General features: G+C 32.5%; 1 protein-coding gene across 5 annotated transcripts; it reads right to left on the bottom strand.

Moving 5' to 3' along the window:
- Positions 1-11,211: 11,211 nt before the first annotated feature.
- LOC7498061 (uncharacterized) lies at positions 11,212-14,340 on the bottom strand. Of its 5 annotated transcripts, none has more exons than XM_024609921.2 (7): positions 13,909-14,340; positions 13,535-13,690; positions 12,822-12,902; positions 12,609-12,734; positions 12,398-12,478; positions 11,585-11,666; positions 11,212-11,487 (listed from the first exon to the last, which is right to left on the bottom strand). In XM_024609921.2, exons 1-6 carry the CDS (start codon positions 14,012-14,014, stop codon positions 11,590-11,592), a joined length of 627 nt encoding a protein of 208 aa, XP_024465689.2. In that variant the 5' UTR covers positions 14,015-14,340; the 3' UTR covers positions 11,212-11,487; positions 11,585-11,589. The 5 variants fall into 5 exon arrangements, with proteins under 5 accessions (XP_024465689.2, XP_006378382.3, XP_024465688.2 ...); XM_006378320.3 differs by having other exon boundaries at positions 11,212-11,433; positions 13,909-14,339; XM_024609920.2 differs by having other exon boundaries at positions 11,212-11,490; positions 13,909-14,339.
- Between the last annotated feature and the right edge of the window lie 7,000 nt (positions 14,341-21,340).

Below are 21,340 nucleotides of genomic sequence, written 5' to 3' on the forward strand. Positions count from 1 at the left end.
TTTTTTTTTAATTATTCAATAGCTTTTCTGTGCGTGTGTGTTTTTTTATTGTTTTATTAAATAAAATATTGATTTCAAAAAAATAAGTTATTAAATATAATTGAGTCTATGACCTCATTTTTCGAGATAAAATATATATATCACCATCTATTTGTCAACCTTTGAATTTAATCTTGGGCTAAATATCATTTAGTTTTATTTGGTTTTCACAAAAAATGATAACATTTTTTTTCTAAAATATGCAACCATATATAATAAATATATTTTTTCTAATTTTATTCGATCATTTTCATATGTGTGTCTATTTTTATTATCGTTTGATAAAATAAAAATATCATTATAATAATATTAAACATAATAAAGTACATGACACGTGTTGCAAGATCAGATATTTTTATCTACAATAATCTTTTAATTTTTTTTATTTGTTTTTAATTATCATTAAGTACTTTATTTTATTTGATTTATTGATACATATAATTATCGATTTATTTAATCAAATACATAGATATAAACAGAAACTTTTCAATTTACAATTAGAATTTTTTATATAAAGAAAATGTTAAAAAAAACTTACATTTTGTTTTTTAAATAACTAGTAAGTTAAAAGAGATGTGGCGTTATAAGAAATAAGTGTGGAAAAATCACCACCAATAAAAGAGGCCTTGGCTACGCAACCTAAATAAAAATAAATAATGGAAAATATACCTTAAAATATCCCCTCGTCTTCTTATGCGTTAAAAAAAATAAAAATAAAATAATAAATAAAAGAAAAGTGTACACTCTTGCTGGTTTCGAGTGGAATTTTCACCATCACATTCCTTAAAATTTGCAAATCCTTATCCCCGAAAGACATCCACTTCACGGGGACCAAAACTCCGCAGATGAAAGCCACGTAGGATGTTTGTGCTGGAGCAACGGAGGTGACAACTGCAGGTGAAGCAGGTGATTGTGTTTCTATCTTCGGCAAAGAGCCTCTGGAGCCTGACTTTCTCTGAGCCAGACAAACGAACACAGAGGGAGATAGTCCTGACAAAACTAACAGCCCTCTTCATCGTAGCAGGGAATCTCTTTATTTATTTTTATTGGCAGAGGGTACTTCCTGTATTATTATGTTACTGTGCTCTGCTACTGTGCGCGTGGTGGCGTGCCTGGCTACGTCATCATCTCCTCCTTTTTTGTGATTTCTTTCATATTCTCTCTTGAACGAGACCACAAGTTGTGCAAGTTAAAAAGAAAAAAAAGAAACATAACAGGCTTTTTCTCCTTTTCTTTTCGAGTCTTTCGATCTTCTGTTTCTTCACCGTGAATGAGGACAAGCAGGAGAGACTCAAATGCCTGCTTTTCTCATTTTACCATTTTATCCTTCCCGGATTGATTTTTCATTCTCTGAACATGTACAATATTAATTTGAGCTAGCTTTTTTTTTCTTTAAGCCAATTCGGTACCATAATGTTTACATCAATCACATCCGCATGTAGTTGTCAATGGTGCAGAATAACATAAACATTTTCTTCTTAAATTTTTTTTATCGTCTCTCTCTAGTTTCTAGGGAGAGAAAATCTTTTTTTTAAAAAAAAAAAAATCCTCTAATCTAGGGTTTAATCCCTTCGTCCAGGGAGGTGGCCTTCCCCCTCCTCTCCAACTCTTTCCTTTGTGAAGGCTTTCATATTGTTTTTATTTGTTTTATCAACGGATCTGGTGTTTAAAGAAAAGAATTAGATGCTAGTTTTGCAGTGGAGAAGTGGATTTATTGTGGGTTTTATGGGCTTGTGGTTATTATTATGGAGAGTGGTGGCCAGAGTCCTTTTGGTTGCTTTTCAATGGCAGATATGGAGAGATGTTAGGGGCTGGAGGCAGGAGTGGATTGTTTGGAATCACTAGTGTTCGTATTTGAGCACGAGATCTGATATATTTCAGCTGATTAATTGGTGGTGTTTTTGCCGGTTCAGATCTTTTAAAACTAAGCATCTATGACAACGAAGTGAAACAAAGAGCCCACAAGTTTCGTGGTAAGCTAGGAATTGTGACTAACGTCTGACGACGATAGTTCCTCTCCTCCCGAGAAGACCATATTTAGAATGTTCCCGGCGGATGGAGGAAAAAAACAATATTAAAATGTATCGATGGAGTCCTTTTTTTTTTTGGGTTCCCAAGTGAGATGAATGTCTCTCGTCTGTGACAGTGAACTCTCCTAGTTTTGAGTTGTTTTTTATTGACTTCCTGCTTTGTAAATTGGATACTAGATCCGCCATTAATTATAAAATCTCATTCTTGTTCAAGTAATATTTCGAAATAACATTATTTTACATCAAACACAACGGAGCTGAACCCAATAATTCACAGAAAGTCTTACGATGGTCAAAGAAGTGGGGCTATGTAATGAATCACTAGAGAATGAATGCACTTTTGTTTATCAAAATTCCAACTATCTGTTGGTTACCACTGGAATGAACAGATGGCGAATGAGAAACTTTATATCCAGAATCTTGACAATCAGTACATTGAGGTTTGTGTCGGACTTCGGTTGCACAGGGAAGAAGATAAAAATGTTTAATGGCCATGGTTCTTTCTTTAACATTATAGTACGACACGTATTACATGTAATTGTTGATCCTGTCCCCAGAAGAACATGGGCGATCTTCATTTTATAATAACTCGAGACCTGGCAATTAGGCATTACATTATGTAAATACAATAATATTTTTTTTAATTAATGTGGGTGTATGGATCAATTTATGCGCACTTCGACTAATTTACGGGTCTTGAAGTTAACAACCATGTAATACTCATATAACTATCATATTAGTAATCATAAGACTCGAACTTAAAATCATAGAATAAGCAAATTACTTGATCGTAATTTTTTATCACTAGACGATATACTATATAATTAATATAATAACATTTCTCATCTATAAGGTGGCATCCAGTGCGCTAATCGGCTAATTAATGAAATTAAAGTTGCCCCCTTTGCAAAAAGTAGGTTACGGTCCAATCGCAATTAATAGAAAACTTTTGCTTAAAAAAATAATTAAAATTAACAATTAAAGTTGCTGCTATGAAAAGAAGTTACAGAATATGGACTAAATAAATAAAAGTTTTCAATCAGACCGTTTCATATTTCATTTAATACATTTTTCAATACCCGTTGCAATGACAGGAACAATGGCGCCGGCGAACTAAAAAATAAATAAATATGTAAATTTAGTAAGGCAGCGTCTTTTTAACATTAATTATATTTATTGTCTTTATATCAATTACTAAATTTAGTTTTGGAGGGGATCACTGGAGACAGGATCTTGCGTTCCGGATTGAAATATTGATTCCATTGCCAGGAAGATGAGAGACGAGATGTCGTCTTTAATTAGTTTTGCTGCGTTGTAAATTAAATTGGAAGGGGGTGCTAATAGGGGAGTTAAGGGAGCTAAAATTAACCACCGGTGCACCAATGTCATGGATGATGAATTTGTTCTTCTTGCTATTGAGATGGGATTTATTGTTCAAAATTAATGATTATAAAAAACAGTTTACTGATCGAAACGAAATCCGTGTGTATATGTTGAAGGAAATTTTTCTAAAACACAATTCCTATATACAATATAACCTTGATTAAATAATTTTTTGTACTAGTCCTGTCTTTGTGGTAAATTAATAATTTATTAATTTTATAAAATAATAAATTAAAAACACATAGTTCTCACTTGATATATATATATATATCAAGTGAGAACTATGTGTTTTTAATTTATTATAATTTCTTTATATATCAAAATTATATATATACATGACTCGATTAAGACACCTTTATAAATATGACTCCAATGCCACTTGTTTTCTCTTGAAGTTGATGTTTATTTGAACATCATCTCTAACTTTTCTTAATGCATTAAAAAGAGCTGATGTAGTTTTCTTGCAAGAGAAAATTATGTGATCAAGAAACATGAAAAAACCCACTTGATGAGTCCCAATTGTGATCAAGAAACATGAAAAAATTATGTTTATGTATCCCACTTGTTTTCTTTATTTTGGGAAACTCGGTACATGGATATTATATTCATAGGAAAGGTGTTATTGATCTCGGGAGGTTTGGATTTTATAGTGTCGTATTTTTATGATCAAGAAAAACAACTGGATATTAGCTGTTCTTGATGAGTCCTTTGCTTTGCTATCTTTGTTACTGTGATCGAGAAACTGTATCTGATTTGTTGATTCACCGTCGGAAGGTTTGGATTTTATGTGGTGTGGTTAATTTGCGTGGACGGATCCTAATCCCATTGATGGAATTTTCCAGCAGTGGAGTTTCTATGCTCATGGAGAAATGCAAAGAAGGATATGGTCTCTTATTCTGTATGCTATGCCTTGGTCTGTTTGGCTGGCTAGGAATAATTGTATCTTCGATGATTTTGTGCTGGATTGATGAGACCGCATTTATGCTCTAGTTTTCCACAGGGTAGCATTTTGGTCTTAATACCTTGATGACCAGGGTAGCATCTGTTGCGGAGCTCTGCAGGTATTCATCGATCTTTGGTCCAACACAGTCAGAATCCGTCCTGCGGTCTCATGGAAGAACAACATCTTGATCAAATGAAATACCGAGGGGTCCTTGATTGGGAAGCCGGCCCTACCAGGGATCGGTGGTGTTTTTAGATTCCTCTAACGCTATTCGTTGGGTTAGTAAGCTGGATGTTGGCAAGCCATGGCGTTTACAGAACAAGTTTTTATGCCCTCTCTTTTCCTTGGTTAATTAGGAGTCGCCAATCAGTTACTTTAATGCATATTGTTAGAGAAGGGAATGTCCTAGTGGATCAGTTATCTAAAAGTAGTCTTGACAGACATCCAGAATTTTTTAGCGGTTATAATATTTTGACTTTGTTTTATCTTCTCTAGCCAATTCCCGATGGCCCTTGTATTTTAATGCCTGTTCGGTAGGTGATGCAAGTTGTTTTGAAAGTAATTTGTTTATTTGAAAATATATTAAAATAATTATTTTAAAATTTTGTTTTAATATTTGATATTGGTATATGAAAATTATCATAAAATAATAAAAAATATTAATTTAATATATTTTTAAATAAAAATCACTTTTAAAAATATTCAGAAGCAGAAGTGGAAGCAAAAACACTCTCAAATACATTTTTAAGGGGGTATTCGACCTCGCGTCGAAGTTTCGCATATACATATTTTTTTATTTATTTTTTTATTTTAGATCGTTTTAATGTCTTGATATCAATAAAATATTTTTAAAAATAAAATAAAAATATCATTTAAAAAAAACAATTTCTACTATTATTCCAAACATCATTTAATATATCTTGTCTAATATTAAAAAAAAAAAAGAATAAATGAAATGTACTGTATTTTTTTTCTTGCTCGGTCCATGTCCAATTAATGTACTTTATCCGGTCACCCTAAAATAAATGAAGGCGGCCATAAGGTTGTCATTTTTCCATAAAATTATGTTGTCGGCTAATGTATACCACTATACTACAGTAGTGATTCTGGTTCTAATTCTAATTTTGCGGAACCAATGATTATATACTTGTGCTTACGTGGATTGTTCATTTATACCTCTGTGTTTTTAAATTGATAAATTAATTCTTGTACTTTTTGAATTTATTAATTTGCCTATTGTGTTCTCTAATCTATCTAATTAATCCAATATAGTTAACTTCAAATGGCATTTTAAATATAATTTCCATTGCTATATATTTTTGATTGATTTTTTTTTTAATTTTATTGGAAATTGTGGTATTTTTTATATATACAAAGGCATTTATTTTCAAATGAAATTAAATTTAAATTTTATTTGAAACATGTACATTTAGATAGAATAGCCTATCATAATTGGTACAGATATCTTTAAGTTAAATAAATGCCTTTAAACATGTAAAATGAAGACAATTGCTAAGAATGGTATTATAATGTGTATTTACAATGATATTTTCATCAAATATTGGTATAGCTAGGTACGGAATAACTGCTACGAATTTTGATTTTGTAGCAATACTTGTATTAATTATCGATTCTACTATACATGTATACAGATCATATATTATTAAATACGTTTTTATTTATTTTTGAGATGGCCTTTTATATTTATACAGGCCTATATTACCAAATAAATTGTCTTTGAAAAAATTGATAATTGTTTAGAAAAATAAACCCAATACAATTTATTGGAGATGTAGAACCTAAATGAATATAAAAAAGTCATTTAATGATATAAAATATTTAACTAATATGTAATTAGCAGGTACAGTTGGTGTAACTTTTGAGCTAACCAAAAGAATTCAAAAAACACCAAGATAAATTGAATAAAATCAAAGAATATATAAGAATTAATTGGTCAAAATTTAGAATATAAAAATAAAAATGAATAACTAGCATAAACACAAGTTGTCATGGTTTTACTGGGGGAGATAATAAGAATATTCTGTGAGAAACCTTGGTAATGATGTTTATATATAAAGAATTAAAGGATACATAATGTTTGAGATTATTCTCCAAAAAAAAAAAACAAAAGAGTTGAGATTCATTCAAGAAACGGTACATTATTTTTCCCGTTTCTTCTCCAATATATTATGGATTAATGTGAGTTATTTGCGTATAGAACCCATCAGACGAAAAGGGAAGATAAAAAATCATCATCGTTTCATCCAAGAACACCGGGACAATCATTCCAAGAAAAGAAAGTAAGAAGAGAGAAGATTAGGACAATCATGTGTAAATTGTGCAGGAAAGCCTGAAAGCTTGCAATCTATGGAACCAGGGAGTATCTCTAGTATTTTTTAGCCTGAAAGAATGTGACCGGCAGCGGCATATTGGGCTTTTTGGCAGCCGTAGCTAATCTATTATTCTTCCTTCTTTTGTTCTGAAGTCAATGAGTTCGTGAAACATGATAGGTTTTTATGATTGATAGCCATGTCCGTAAGAAAATACAGCCACTCATCAAATTCCTTCTCATTTAATACCGGGAGACAGGGACGCTAGGTCTCAGGGTGAGATGAGGAAGAGATTAAAGTGAGGGGTACCTCGGTTGGTAGGACAGAATTATCTCATTATCAACATTAAACATGATACTCCGAGCAGCTCCTTATAGCCCTAGGTGTATGGCTCTATTTTTTCTCATTGCCCGAAGCAACCATCCCCTCCGGAGTTCTGATCATGACCTCCGAGTCAAATCCCGCAGGCGAAAATGACCTTTCCCCTACATTTTGTCTCCATCAGCGTTATTGCTACAATATAACTCGAACCATATTATTGATACTACATAATTCAACACAGTCGTGTATCCGAAATCAATAATTTAATCCGAACAGGAAACTTTGATTTTTAATTGGTTCGTGTCTCCAAATATATCATGCCAAGCTGATTTTGCGAATAAATAACAGTTCGAGATTGAACTATTTAGAGAGATCGAGTTATTTAGAAATTCTTTAAATAGCAGTTCGAAAGAAGAATGAAAAGCAATTTTAAACTACAATATTAGACACGGCGCTTTTGGCGACGGCGATTGTATACATCAAATTGTGGGCTAGCTATTGCAAGTTGATTATCAACAAATGGCAAGGAATTAAAGCAGATATAATGAGATGGGTCAGCATCAGTACCGATCCAGATAAGTCAGCTGGAAGAACTGGAGGATTGAGAAGATTAATAGGAGATTAAAACCCACTACCAACTGGAGGGTGACATGAACCATTGAATTTGCTTCACAGAATACTATGTTTAGAGGGAGCTTTTTCGTGTGAATGACAGGAAGTCCCTACCAGTTTAATAGGGTGAAAGTGAAATTCAAACATCCAGCATGAGATCGCCCACACCGAGCAAAATATTCACCATCCCTAATTTCAAACACAGCGTCAGTGGAATATTTTATCATCAATGTACCCCCACCTAAATGCTGCTTAGCAACCATTCTCGCTATGCATAGTCTTATGAGATGACATGCCATTTGTCCGATATGTTCAACCCCAAAATCGAGCACACTTCATTTTCCATGGATATTGCACTTATCTATCGAGTATTTAAGCCCGTAAATGGAATCGAGTTCTGATCCACGTAGCAGTTAGATTCTAACGAGAATCCATTTGGTTAGTTTTGGTTTTTTTTTTTTTTAATTAGCACTTTTTTTATTGTTTATTAACTTTTACAATTTTTAATTTTTTTATTAAATGCACGTATAAAATTTTTTAGCTTGTGGTAAAAATTTTATGAACGGTAAAAAAAGCTAACAACATCAGTATTTTCTTAAAAAGTTATATCTTGATAAATCAAACTAAGTTCCCCGTTATAAAACTTGGATCGAACTCTCGAAATCTTAATTTCAAAGCCCTTGTTATAAGAGACCGATACCTCGTTTGTTAGACTCTGCTTTCATTTTATTTTATGAAGAATAAAAGAAAACCTTAAAGTGTTTAAGCACTGAAATAAAGAACATATAAATTTTGATAATTAGTGGGCGCAAACCCACCGAACGACCATTCCAAATTTGTTTTTCTTAATTAAACTTGTCCTCTTAGCTTCCACCAATCATTATACTTGAAGCTTTAAGGGCTAAAGGGAAGAAAAAAAGGTTACAGGCTTAAGCTCTAAAGGGAATGAATCCCTTAAACGGCATCATATGCTTGCAATGATTAAAAGAAGTAGAAATTTCAAGGAAGATTATCACGGGGCTTGTTAATTGGATCAGAGATTGGCGACCACCGACAGAGCGCCTCAGTGCATTTAGGTAAAGTTATGGAAACTACCACCAAGGATGCGACTTCTCCTGCTGTCACATAAATGAGCTAAAAAACATGGACATCTCAGCTCCAATTCCCGAAGGCACTACTGATAGACCACCACATTTACCTAGATTTTGATGGGAAGGCTAGAGGGGCCGCGGCATCCAATCTAATCAACCACACAAGGGTAAGCACGGGAGTAAGGTAAGAAATTACACAGCAGAGAAAAGGAAGTGCAGAGAGAAAACCATAAGAAAAGGGCTGCAACTAGCCATCCAGTGAAAAACCATAGGGCCCTTTGTAAGTTTCGACGAGATGCCTCCACCATTCTGAGAACCTTGAAACAAGGAGGAAAGCTTTTTGTTTGAAACAAAAACCGAGGAATCAAAAGGCAGAGATTCAAGGAAGGCAAAAGCAGCAATAATTCACACACACGCAAACCAAAGATTGGAGTCAGGAAGTGTACTGCCAGTACTATAAAAACACTTCCGGTACCTAAGTTGTATGTTGTGTTTGTAGTAATTGTTTTTAAAAATATTATTTTAATATATTAAAATAATTTTTATAATAAACACTTGATATAAAAAGAGCAATGCCAGGATCTTCCTCTTGGATACTTTCTTTTAAATCCAGGCAATCAATTAAGTTCAATTAAAAAAAAAAAAGTTATACTGTTCACTGCTTAGGGTCCAATCTATGTAGGCTGAAAAAAATAGTAGCCTATAATGTGGGCCGTACGCCCGCAGCCCGCTGGCACGGAGGCGCCGTACTAAATGACTCGTGTCATTATCTTGAGGGCCGAGGACTGATTATTACGTACCTGTACTGGAAATATTTATAAGATGGGGACATTTTAGCTGCTAGAATATATAGGTTAGCTTTTTAGGCGTTTACAGGGTCTGGAGTTTCACGGTTGTTCGTGTTTGATTTTTTTTGTTTAAAAATATATTAAAATAGTTTTAAAAAAATTTATTATATTAAATTTATTAAAAAATATTAAAAATAATATTTATTTTTATATAAAAATTCTTTTAAAATACATCCAAATATCAAAACATAATACTAAACAGCCTCGTGGAAAAACAATATATAAAATAGAAGTAATAACTAATAACCCTCTGATTCTAAATTAAAGAAATTAAACTGTTAAAGATGTAGAAATTAATTTTATAGCGATGGCTAAAGAAGGAACTGGACCGTTGAACAAGGTGGCGAAATACACAAAGCAGGAGCAACCATAGAAGAAAGCAGCAAAAACATTTAGTTGCTCGAAGGACCAAACAACCTACCAAGGCAACATCATTCGAGGCCCATAAAGATGCCCGACCAAACCCAGCACTACTCTCAAGGGTAGGCTTGGGCTATGGCTATCTATCCCCGCGTTAGTAGCCCATAAAGAGAAGGCTTGATGAGCCACATGTTGCATTCAATTTCTTATTTGAGAAATATCAAATCAACCGTTAAAAAAAAAAAGTTATTGTGGCAACTTTTGTAATTTGAAAAAAAATTATTTTATTAAAAATACTTTTAGTTAAAGTTAGTTTGGTATTTATATATATTTGGTTAAAACTATGATTGAAATTAAGGTTTAACAAAAAGTAATTTAATATGTTTGGTTAAAAGAATGCTTTTCAAATTGAGGTTATAAAATAATTAATATATATATATATATATATATATATATATATATAGATGATTTTTAATTTAAGTATGATAGATTTAACTATTGCTATTACATCATGAAATAAATAATATTGATATCAAATATTTTTTATTGTTCCATTAAACGATCTACAATTTCATCACGTATGAAATCCATCCGACAAGGACTAGAGTTTCATTGGTTTCTTAAGCGCGCAACAACATCAGGTAAAACATCATCAAGAACAAAATTGGGATTGGATCAAATTCTGCAAATGCTACGTCATCAAGCGATCTTCTTCTAATTTTTCAATTAAAACACAATTAAATAAAAATAAAAATTGAATTTTTTTTTACTGCGTTGGATCCAGTTCAATATATTTAGCTTTGGATCGGACCCAATATGACCGGAACAGTAGAGAGTGACTCCACTATTTACTTGAACAATGAATTATAATTCACTCTACTGGACGTCCGCAGGTTTGCGGAAAGCAACTCATTTAAATAAAATTTATATGGGTCCTATGTACACAATAAACTGTGTTTTGACTTTACCAAACAGGAAGCGCCTAGGTTTTTTTTTTTTTTTAGTTTAACGTGGGTGTTCGGACCAACTTGCGCGCACCTCGACTAATCCTACCGGCCCTGAAATTAACGACCATGTAAGCCTCCAGTGGCCATCATATGAGCAACCACAAGGCTCGAACCTGAGACCACAAGAGGAGTAAACCTCTTGGTCCCGAGCTCTTAACACTGCGCGCCTAGGTTTTGCTTTAAAGGCGGACCGAACCGCCTAAAAAAACGTCACAATTTAATTAAGATCAGCACTTGCATTTTGACGTTAGCAGCAAAGGCGTTCGGAGAACACCAGGTGTCTCAGATTGCTATAAACAGACGATTATAAAGTAATCAAACTGTGGCAGCATGTTCTGTACATCAAGTATATGAAGCCACTACTGGAGCACATGCCACAGCAGACAATGTCCCCTCTACATGAATTCAGTAACAGCGAACTCAGTAACTCAGACATATCTCCACGCCAAATCTAGCTCCCCTCTTCATCCTGTATGTGAGAATACAAAGCTATCAGCCCCTCGTCCCCTGATGCCATATATAACTGCTAAAATTATAGATAAATGTCGCGAGTATATTAGGCATCAGAAACAATAATTTCTCCACAATAACAAGCCAAAACCATCGAGCATATGCCTTACTAGTTCTACATCCAGTCAATCATAGACAGCAACATAATCAATGTCATCAGCCAATGGAACTTTTCTTGCAGAATCGAAGAAGCTGCAAAAGGGGAGAGGCGACACTCGAATGTTAAACATAGGAGCACTAGCATCACAAAACGGATTGCAGTATAGGATATGCAATGTGAAAGATACATGCTCTCACAATCAAGGACTTTAACAGGCCTTTTTGGTCATCCAGTAACTTCAAAACCAGAAAGCATGCTTCTTCTAAATTAGGCTGGAAAAAAGGAAACATTTGCTTAAGCTGGCATTCTAACCGCATTAGGTAGATCTTAGAACCCAAAGAAAAGTTCACGAGTTGGATCATGGCTTGGGTATTACATGGCCAGAGAATGAATTTCCATTTAGAAATAGATATAGATTCAAAATTGAGAGTGTCTACGCAGACAGTTCAAATTTCCTATGGAATTTTCAATGCTTGGGTCGACACAACCTAGGGGATTCTTCCACAACAGTATGGTCATATGTCTTCAAGAAACATATTGAGATGTACTGGAGCAAACAACCACCGCTTATGTTGGAAAATTCTAGCAAAAAACTCAGGATGCAACCTTAATTGATATGGATGTTTATCGAACACTTTAAAACTCCAAAATGTTAAAGGACCATAACTGAAAGATAAATTAGAGTTAGATGGCTAAAAACTATGATGGTAAAGAAGAAATATTAAGCACTAAGCAAGACATGGCATTGCATAATCCTTTGAGAAATTGCAAAGAATGTTAAGAACATAAGCAGCCAGATACTGGCTTCAATTGACAGCCTCACCTTGATTCCTACTATTGTCAACCGAAGCTGATTTGTTCGACACTGAAATACCAAGGTTTCGGCAATCCATTCCAATTGCACCTTGTTCAGAACAAGAAACAAAACCAGGTAAATATTTTCAAAGCAAATTATCAATTCCAGAAATATTTAATGAGATTGAAAATTCTTATATACACAGGTTATATATTTAGCAAGTTATGCAGTCTCTTACAATCTTTGTAACAAGGAAAGGCAGAGGCATTAAGAAGGTTATTATAACCCTCTGCACATGCGCAACTGTAAGTGAATGTAGATGTCTTGTTGCAGGAGCCACCTCCACAATCAGTCCAAGAGCACGCTACAACAATAAATAGACCAAAAGCCTAAGATTGCATCAAAAGAGTAACAAGCGACAGTGTGCGGTTTTGGTAGTAATAAGGCTTACAATCGAAAATCGACTCATTATCCTTTCTTGCTTTCTCTTGGACAGGTGAGGGTGCTGCCATGCATGACGAGTTCAAGGTACCTAAGGAAATAAGGATCAGATAATCAATCAGAATTCAGAAGTGTGAGAGCTGCAAAAAAAGTTCTTCACGAAATTTAATCATACGAAAATGATATGGATCGCATTAATCTTTCTGTCTAGTTATCCAACATTTTTGAAGATAAACAATAACCTAATCCTTGACTTGATGATGTAGGCAGATATCACCATCGGCATCAAATCTTGACAAGCATTCGGTTTTATTTCTCTAGTAAATTTAATTCATCTCAGCAAGACAACCGTCCTTGACAAGGTAAGGACGGTTGTGATTGGCATAAATTACCAACTCAAAAAAAATAAAATTTGCTTTCCCAATTCAGAATTTTTTTTTATTTGTTTTAGTTAATTCCACTCCTTTGAAAAGAATATTCCCTCCTTCCTTTAAACTAAGACAAAGTCTTGCACATATTTCTAGACAGTTTTTACTCTGTTCTTACTCGGTGATCTTCAATTTCACATAATTTTTGTCATATTTTACCAATCACCATGTATAGCCCGACATGGACAAACCACAGCTAGCTAAATCATTAAAGTGAACACACAGGACTCGTAGTTGAACAAATATGTACTTATTGATTAAAGACAGGAGAGAAAAGAAGAAACAGAGAACTCACAGTCAGGAACTATGCAAGGAAGAAACTTGAGATGATCGTCATGGTCAGAGCTAGTCTGCTTCCACCCAGGATCACATTCACATTCAAAAAACCAGGTACTATTATCAGAGGGCTTGCAGGTTCCTTTCCCACATTCCACTTTTTTGCACACATCATCTAGTAATAAAAAACCAAAGTAAAATGATCATAATACGATGATGTTATTATAGCCAAAACCATAGCGAGAATGAAAAACCCTGTTGATAAATGTTATTAACATCGATCGAAACTCATCAAGGAAAATTGGCAGCTGTATAAACTAGTCAAAGAAAAAACAAGCAAGAAACTAAATTAATTAATTATCAAACGGTGATTAAGGATTGAAAAACAAGTACCAAAGACAGGAGACAGAAGTGGAGATAAAAAGCCACTTCTAGCAATCAAAGGTTGCAGAAGAAAAAGGATTGCAACCCAGGTAACACAGGTACTGGCATAAGCCATCTCTGGAACAAACAGAGAATTAGATAGAGAGAGATGGTGAGGTCAGAGGTGTACTTGAATATGTGAAGTTTAAAACTAGGACAGAGGCTCTACAAAATTGGAAGCTTCTTCTGTTGGGTCACATACTCTCATGAGACCTCTCCTTTTTTTTTCATTTTCTCTGAGCAAGGATATTTATGTGTGTGTGTGTGAACGAACGTGGCTCCCGGAACTAGTTAATAAATGTCGATGCTTGAAGGATCCTGTGCGAAAAAGCTCGCGCTTGGGTATGGTTTTGCAGCCACTCAGATGTCACCGCATATAGCTTCCAGTTCCCATGCGTATCTCTTCCATATATAAAGCCTGTGCTTCGTGTCACAGTAATATTTGTTTTTTAAAATATTTTTAATTTTAAAATAGATAATATTTTTTATTTTATTTAAAAATACATGATTTTTTTATATTTTTATATGTCAAAATAATAATAAAATAAAAAAACATAAATCCATATTTTAAAATAAAATATATTTTTAAAACATAAAAAAAACAAAAAAACAAAAGTTTCGACGCTACCAAACACTCGAAAGGTAGATAGTAGAAGTCAATGCTCGGTGCTCGCACCCATGACAATTAAAGTAGGGGAAGTAGGGTTGGGTCTAGCGAAACTTCACTAGAGTCGCCGCCGGAATTGGTGAGATTATTTATGTGCCATCAACATTCCAGAGTAAACCGTGTATACTATTCTAGTAAACTCTAGATCGTGGGCCCGGATTTAACTTTTATAATGGGCAACACCTTTTGTTTTATTTTACAATAAAAAAATATTTTCGATTTTATGTGTTCAATATTTTCTAATTTTTACATCAAAATTATTTATTTTCTAGTTTTTTCTTTGGCTTTTGAAACTAAATAGAAAAACTCAACTAGAAAAATAAAAACAATCCAGCATCAATTAATAAAAATACAGCAATGTTTTGATCTTTTTTTTTTTTGTAAAAATATTCAATTATTTCTTTAGTAAGAAAAAATTAAAAAAAAACTTATAGTGGTAGATAAATAAAATCTTGAGAAAAAAATTAATTCATTTAGTTTTTTAACCTTTTTAATTTTTTTCTAGAATTGGAACCAACAAGAGTTGACACGTGTTTTCCATCCTTTATAATAGTTAAAATAACAAATTAGATTGATTACAGATGAAGAGAATTTTGTTATCTAGTGGATCACTTAATAAAAAACCGGCTGCTTGAATTAAAACCACAAAGATATTTCATAAAAAATCAACATCATGGAAACTTCTAATATCATTAAGCCACGGTTTAAAATTATGTTTCAAACAATATTTTATAAAAAATTAATTTTTTTAATTTGCTAATATTAAAGATAATTTTTTAAAAAATAAAAAATATATTATTTTGATACATTTCCAAGCAAAAACAACTCTGAAAAGCTTCTAAATATAGGTATGATATTGTGATAGTTTTGTAATTGTAATTTAAAAATACATGTTTAAAAAAATTATAAATTATATTTTTTTTAATTTAAATTTTTCTCAAATGAAAATTAAATCTAGACAATAAAAATCAAATAATTTTTAAATTTATAATGAATTTAAAAGTATTTCTAACCACACTAGTACTACATCTACATCGTAATATCAAATGTTAAACAGGACCTGAATCATGTCTATTGCAATTAAATTCAAACTCTGTTAAAATAAAAAAGTCTTGTTGTCTTTTCTTGTTGGCGTGGGATTGGATTCTTTTTCAGGTGAGGGATTAGATCATTGGTTTGGATTTTAATAGTTAGGATTTAGTCTCTTCAAGTTAGTGGATGGTTTGATTATATATATATATATATGGTAAATGTGAGAAGATCCAAACCATTGATTTTAAAATAATGGCTTGAATTTTCTTGAGTTAATAAATCATGTTACCCCTAATTTGAGTACATTATCATGCTATTTTGTTCCCTGCAAGATCACTTATTTTTTTAATTAACGTGGGTATTCGGGTCAACTTGCGCGTACCTTGATTAATCATACGGGCTCTAAAGTTAACAACCATGTAAACCTTTAATGATCATCATATTAGCAACCACATGCCTCGAACATGAGATCACAGGGGAGCAAACCCTTTAATTCCAAACTCTTACTACTAGGCCACCTACTAGATGGTTCTACAATATCACTTTTACAACTTAGCTTGTTGTTCTAATAAAATAAGTGGAATACAGTGTCCAACAAAAACAATAGACCAAGTCTCTCTTTGGTATTATGTTTTGAACGGGATGAGTTGTTTATGTTTATTTTTTTTATAGTTATAGATTGTTTTAATATATTAATATTAATTTTTTAAAAAATATATTATTTTGATATATTTTTAAATAAAAAATTATTTTAAAAAACAACCACCGTAATGTGTCTAAATACAAAAAAATATATATATATATTTTTCATTCCATTTATCCATGTGCACATTAATAACCTTTTATTCATTGAACATATATTTTTTGTCATTAAATAAAATAATAGAAGTATTTTGGTGAAATAAAACTTTAACAATTTGTTTTTGTGACGTAATATAAAGACATAATTTTAGAACGAAACAAGATTTATGCATTCTCTATTGACTTAATTTAGAAATGTACAGTATTTAGCTTATTATTTTCTGACAACAAAGGAACGCCTAATCTGAATGTTATATACCTTTCCCGACAAAAAATAAAATAAAATCCTAAACTAACAATGTTAAACTCCGAGAGCATAATCATATAATGGAATTTATTAAGAGTATAATTAATATAATAATATTAATCATTTAAGAGTATAATAACCAATAAAAAATCTTTAAAAAATGGGTTCCTTGAAACATTTCATGGATTTACTCCCTTCCATACTTTAAATGAATTATATTGATCAATGATAATTAATCTTAGCTGCTAGGCTGGGCTTTCGGATGGTTGTTTGAGAGCTCTGGGCTTAACTCTGTTGAACTTCCTATTGTTTCTCCATATTGGGCTCAAGCCCTTGCACTTATTATTATTTTATTTTATTGAAAATCTGAAAGGAAAATTTTCCATTAATCAAAGTCTCGAAGACGATAAAAAATGAAAACCCAGCAGGGTGAACGTCTTTGTTTCCATTCCTAACCCATGGGCTTGTTCATAAAATTGGTAGACCTCCTAGCTAGTCACCAGGATCCGTGGACCACATCTCAATTGTTTCGAGTACAACAGGTGGCCGTGACTCGTGAATCACAAAGGCGTTGATAGCTGTGCTGGGCTGATAGTACGGTCCACCAGCATAGATAGAGAGAGGGGGGAATTACAGAATTATATGAAAGATGGTATTAGAGCCGTGAATAAAGATTTTTAAGAAGATTATAAATAAAGTATTTTTTTATTTTTTCATGTATATTTACAAGCGATGCTTGAGTAATATTCATTTTTTATTTGAAATCTTTTATTAAACAGGGACAAATTTTATTTTATAACGCATAATTGATAAATATATATTTATTTTTGAGATTTTTTTGTTAAGCGACCGAGGCTTTGAATTAGTGTCCAAATTATCTATTTGCTCTGGCCTGCTCCGTGGATGAGATTTACTTGGGATGGGAGAGTAAACGTTAGCAGATCAGTTTCTTAAGTTGGTGACATGCACGCAGAAGTATCACAAGAACATCCGACATGATCCGAGAGCATCGGTCTCATGGAAGGATGGAAGCTGTTGACCACTAGACCTATGTATCCACCCCTATCGAAGTATAGAATTTCTCACTGATAGGTTTTTATTTTTTTTTAATAACCACGGGTATTTGGATTAACTTATATACATTAACTAATTTTTTAAAATTTTAAAGTTAATAATTAGATAAATCTCTAATAATTCCTCTAATAATCCTGAGATTTGTAGTACTTGAACTAATAACTTGTAAAAAGCAAACTCAATACTGAACATCTATAAACAAGAGTGGATGCATGTTAAAGGCTTGGGTGAGTTATAACCCAGGTTAAGATTTTATCTATATTTTGTGACTTGTTTTATGTAAAATAAATTCATAATTCTTGATTGAGTTATCAAAAAAATCTGAAAATTTGTGTGAAGCCTTTTAATATGATGCTTTAGCTTGGGTTAAAATTTCAGAATTTTTGGAGAAATTCAAAAATTTAATGAAAAATCACAATTTGACCAGTTTTACGTTACTTGACATAATTTTCAATCCGACCATCAGATTGAGCTGAAATTTTATGAGGAATCTTAAAATATATTGAATAAAATATGGTTAAAATTTTACGAGGAATGGAGTTTGGTAGTGCTAACAAAAAAAAGGACCGTCAAATAAAAGCAAAACGACTTATTAGGAGTAAAATGATTATTTTCCATTAAAAAATAAAACAAATAAGCTCTTCATTCCTTTTATATGTTGCCGACTGGACAGAAGCAGAATAGAAAAAGAAAAAAAAAAGCGAGAAAGAAAGAGAGAAAAGTAAGGGAAAAACATAAAAAAACAAATCCAAGAAAAAATAATAAAAATGAGAGAATAACCTTATAGACTTACAAAGTCTAACTTATAAAACACTAATTTAAGTAAGAATCAAGTGAAGGAAGGAGGAATTGAAAAAGGAAAAAAACTTAATTACTTTGTTTTCCAGTTAACATGAGATTGTTATTTTATCCCAGTTGAGAGGTTGTTACAATATCAATTTAGATTCAATTATAAATGAATTATATTCCACAAAACATTGAAAGATGTAACTTCAATAGTGAGTTTATTTTTACTTTCACTTCAATTTTATATAATTTTAAATTTATTTTTTAATATTTTGAATAGTGTATTTGAATTAAAACTTTATTATTAACTTTAAAAATTCATGTATAGGTTAATAATTAATTTTAAAAAAAATTTATATTAATCTTAAAAAAAATTTATATACTTATTTAATAGTTCATAACAGAAAAAATTCTTCTCTCCGCCTTGTCTATAAAGCTTCTATGTGTCCCTGGTAACGCTACGGGGCAGGGATGGACGTAGAAGATAAATATAACACGGGAGGTGAATCAGCTCAGGACTAATTTCTATATTTTTTTCAGTTCAATGATCTTTCGCGTCAAATAAATCTATGTCACGTACGAGTGTGCGTTTAAAAAAAAAAGAAGGAAAAAAAGAGAGTAAAAACAGCTTCGCTACACTTTCTACACACCTTTTGCCCGACAAATAGCACAATAACCGAACACTCAGAACTTGGACGGTGTAACGATCTCAATCCTTCACAGAAGCATTTCCATGAGATAAATGAAAGCAAGATAAACATAGAGACAAAAAGAGGAAAGGAAGAACACTCAAGTAATTTTTTTTTTTTAATTGTGAATGTTTGGGTTAGTTTATGTATTCTTTGACTAATCCTTTAAAACTCTAAAATCAACGACTATATAAATTTTCAATAATTTTAAAATTTATAATACTTAAATTGATAATCCAACCTAACCATTTAATCTACGGGTTAACACTCAAGTAATCCTTCACATGCCACTGATGTATCGCACAGCCTTCTCAAAGCCATGTGGCGAGCAAGTGAAAACAATATCACAATTTTATTCGAGCAAGAGATTCTCTTTTAATAATACACTTGTTTTCCCCCCAGCTCCTTGACGCACGAATATTTAATCACATAATTAGCATATGATTCGTTGCTTTATGGCATTAATAGTATTAACGCACATATACAGAATGTCTTTGAGGGGATATGGACTGTTTTTCACATGGCCAGCATCATCAACTGGGACAAAATATAGATCATAGATGTCTCTGGTGTCCCCGCCTAACAGATCTTCCAAATCTTTCTTCAACTTGAGTGAATTATCACTGCCATTCATGCTCTTGATGTTTTGTTTTGAGGGCAGACTGAGACGGCAGACCAATTTGTCGATTAGAACGATGCCTTTTCTTTGAAAGCTTAATTAAACCTATAACAGCGAAATTACTGGCTATATTATTTGATCCAACTTTAAGGATTGCAAAATCTCACTGATTATTTGAATTCTTAATTTCTCTTGCAGTTTTTAATAAAACAATTTTGTTTTGTAATTTTTTTCTAACTAACTTGAACACATTAGGTTTTTTTTGTTTACTTCAAATTAGTTTTCTTGATATTTTCAAATCGTTTTAATAGGTTAATGTTAAAATAAATTTTTAAAAATAAAAAATATTATTTTCATATATTTTTAAATATAAAAAAATTTATAAAATAATTGCTACCCATAATATTAAATATGTACATCATCATCAATGATTTGTAAGGCGTGTATAATCTTTTAAAAAAATCAATGCTTGGTGTAAAATGTATCAAACCCGTGTACAATGAGAGTTTAGAATATCTTACCATCTTGTACTTGTGTCTCTGCCAAGGATGAACGTGCTAATAAATTATTCAATGCTAGCAGTAACTGCGTGCTTAAACATCACAGAGGTTAGACAAGGGAAATGAACAAGCCTCGAAGGGATGGTGTTTCCCCGAAACAAACACCTAGTCAAACATTCACATGCTATCTTTTTTGCATGTACAACATAGCATGTGAATGCCAACTAATCTTTTTCACCTGTAAGAATTATTTATTTTTCTATTTGCATCCTAAATTTTATACTCATGAGAAAGGTGAGCCAAATGCCATGAAATCAATATTGTTCATGCACTGATCACTACAAGCCAAGAGGCTTCGGTGTCCTTGCTGATTAACAGTGCTGTGAAACACGATTTAATTTATTTTTTTCAGTATTTGTCTTTAGTGCATGTACTTGATTTAGTTGGAAGAAGCAATTGAATTCCAAGGGAAATACCAAGAAGAAAAAGGATGCAGGCAATGGAAGAAAGAAGCCCATATTTTCGCCATGGATTGAAACACAAACTTTATGTACTTTGATACTGCTGCAGCAGCAGTTTCGTTGTAATTCCAGCCTCAGGTTTTCCACTGGGATGTTTTAAACACAAAAAATGATGGATCAAACAGTTTAAAAAAAAATATTTAGAAGTAAAAAGATTGAATTTATACCAGGAGTGATAACTTACTTTGTTAAAATGATTCTCCTAACCAAAAAGAAGGAAAAGAATTCAAATGACGGGTCTCAAAATTCCTTCAAATCCATTCAAAGGCATAAAATACACTAACATAACATCTCCCTAACCAATTCTGGGTATAGCATGTAGAGGTTCTTAGCTGTTGCCAGTACGTAGAATACAAGCAAAGGCAGGAGGTAATCTACGCATTAATGGGCCTGTCTCCCCAACAACAGCTCTCATTCTTGCATCATTATCGCTTAGCAGTGTCTCCTACAGGGGTTTTGAAAGCAA

The sequence above is a fragment of the Populus trichocarpa genome, chromosome 10 (genome assembly GCF_000002775.5).
Source record: "Populus trichocarpa isolate Nisqually-1 chromosome 10, P.trichocarpa_v4.1, whole genome shotgun sequence".
Classification (NCBI taxonomy): Eukaryota; Viridiplantae; Streptophyta; class Magnoliopsida; order Malpighiales; family Salicaceae; genus Populus; species Populus trichocarpa.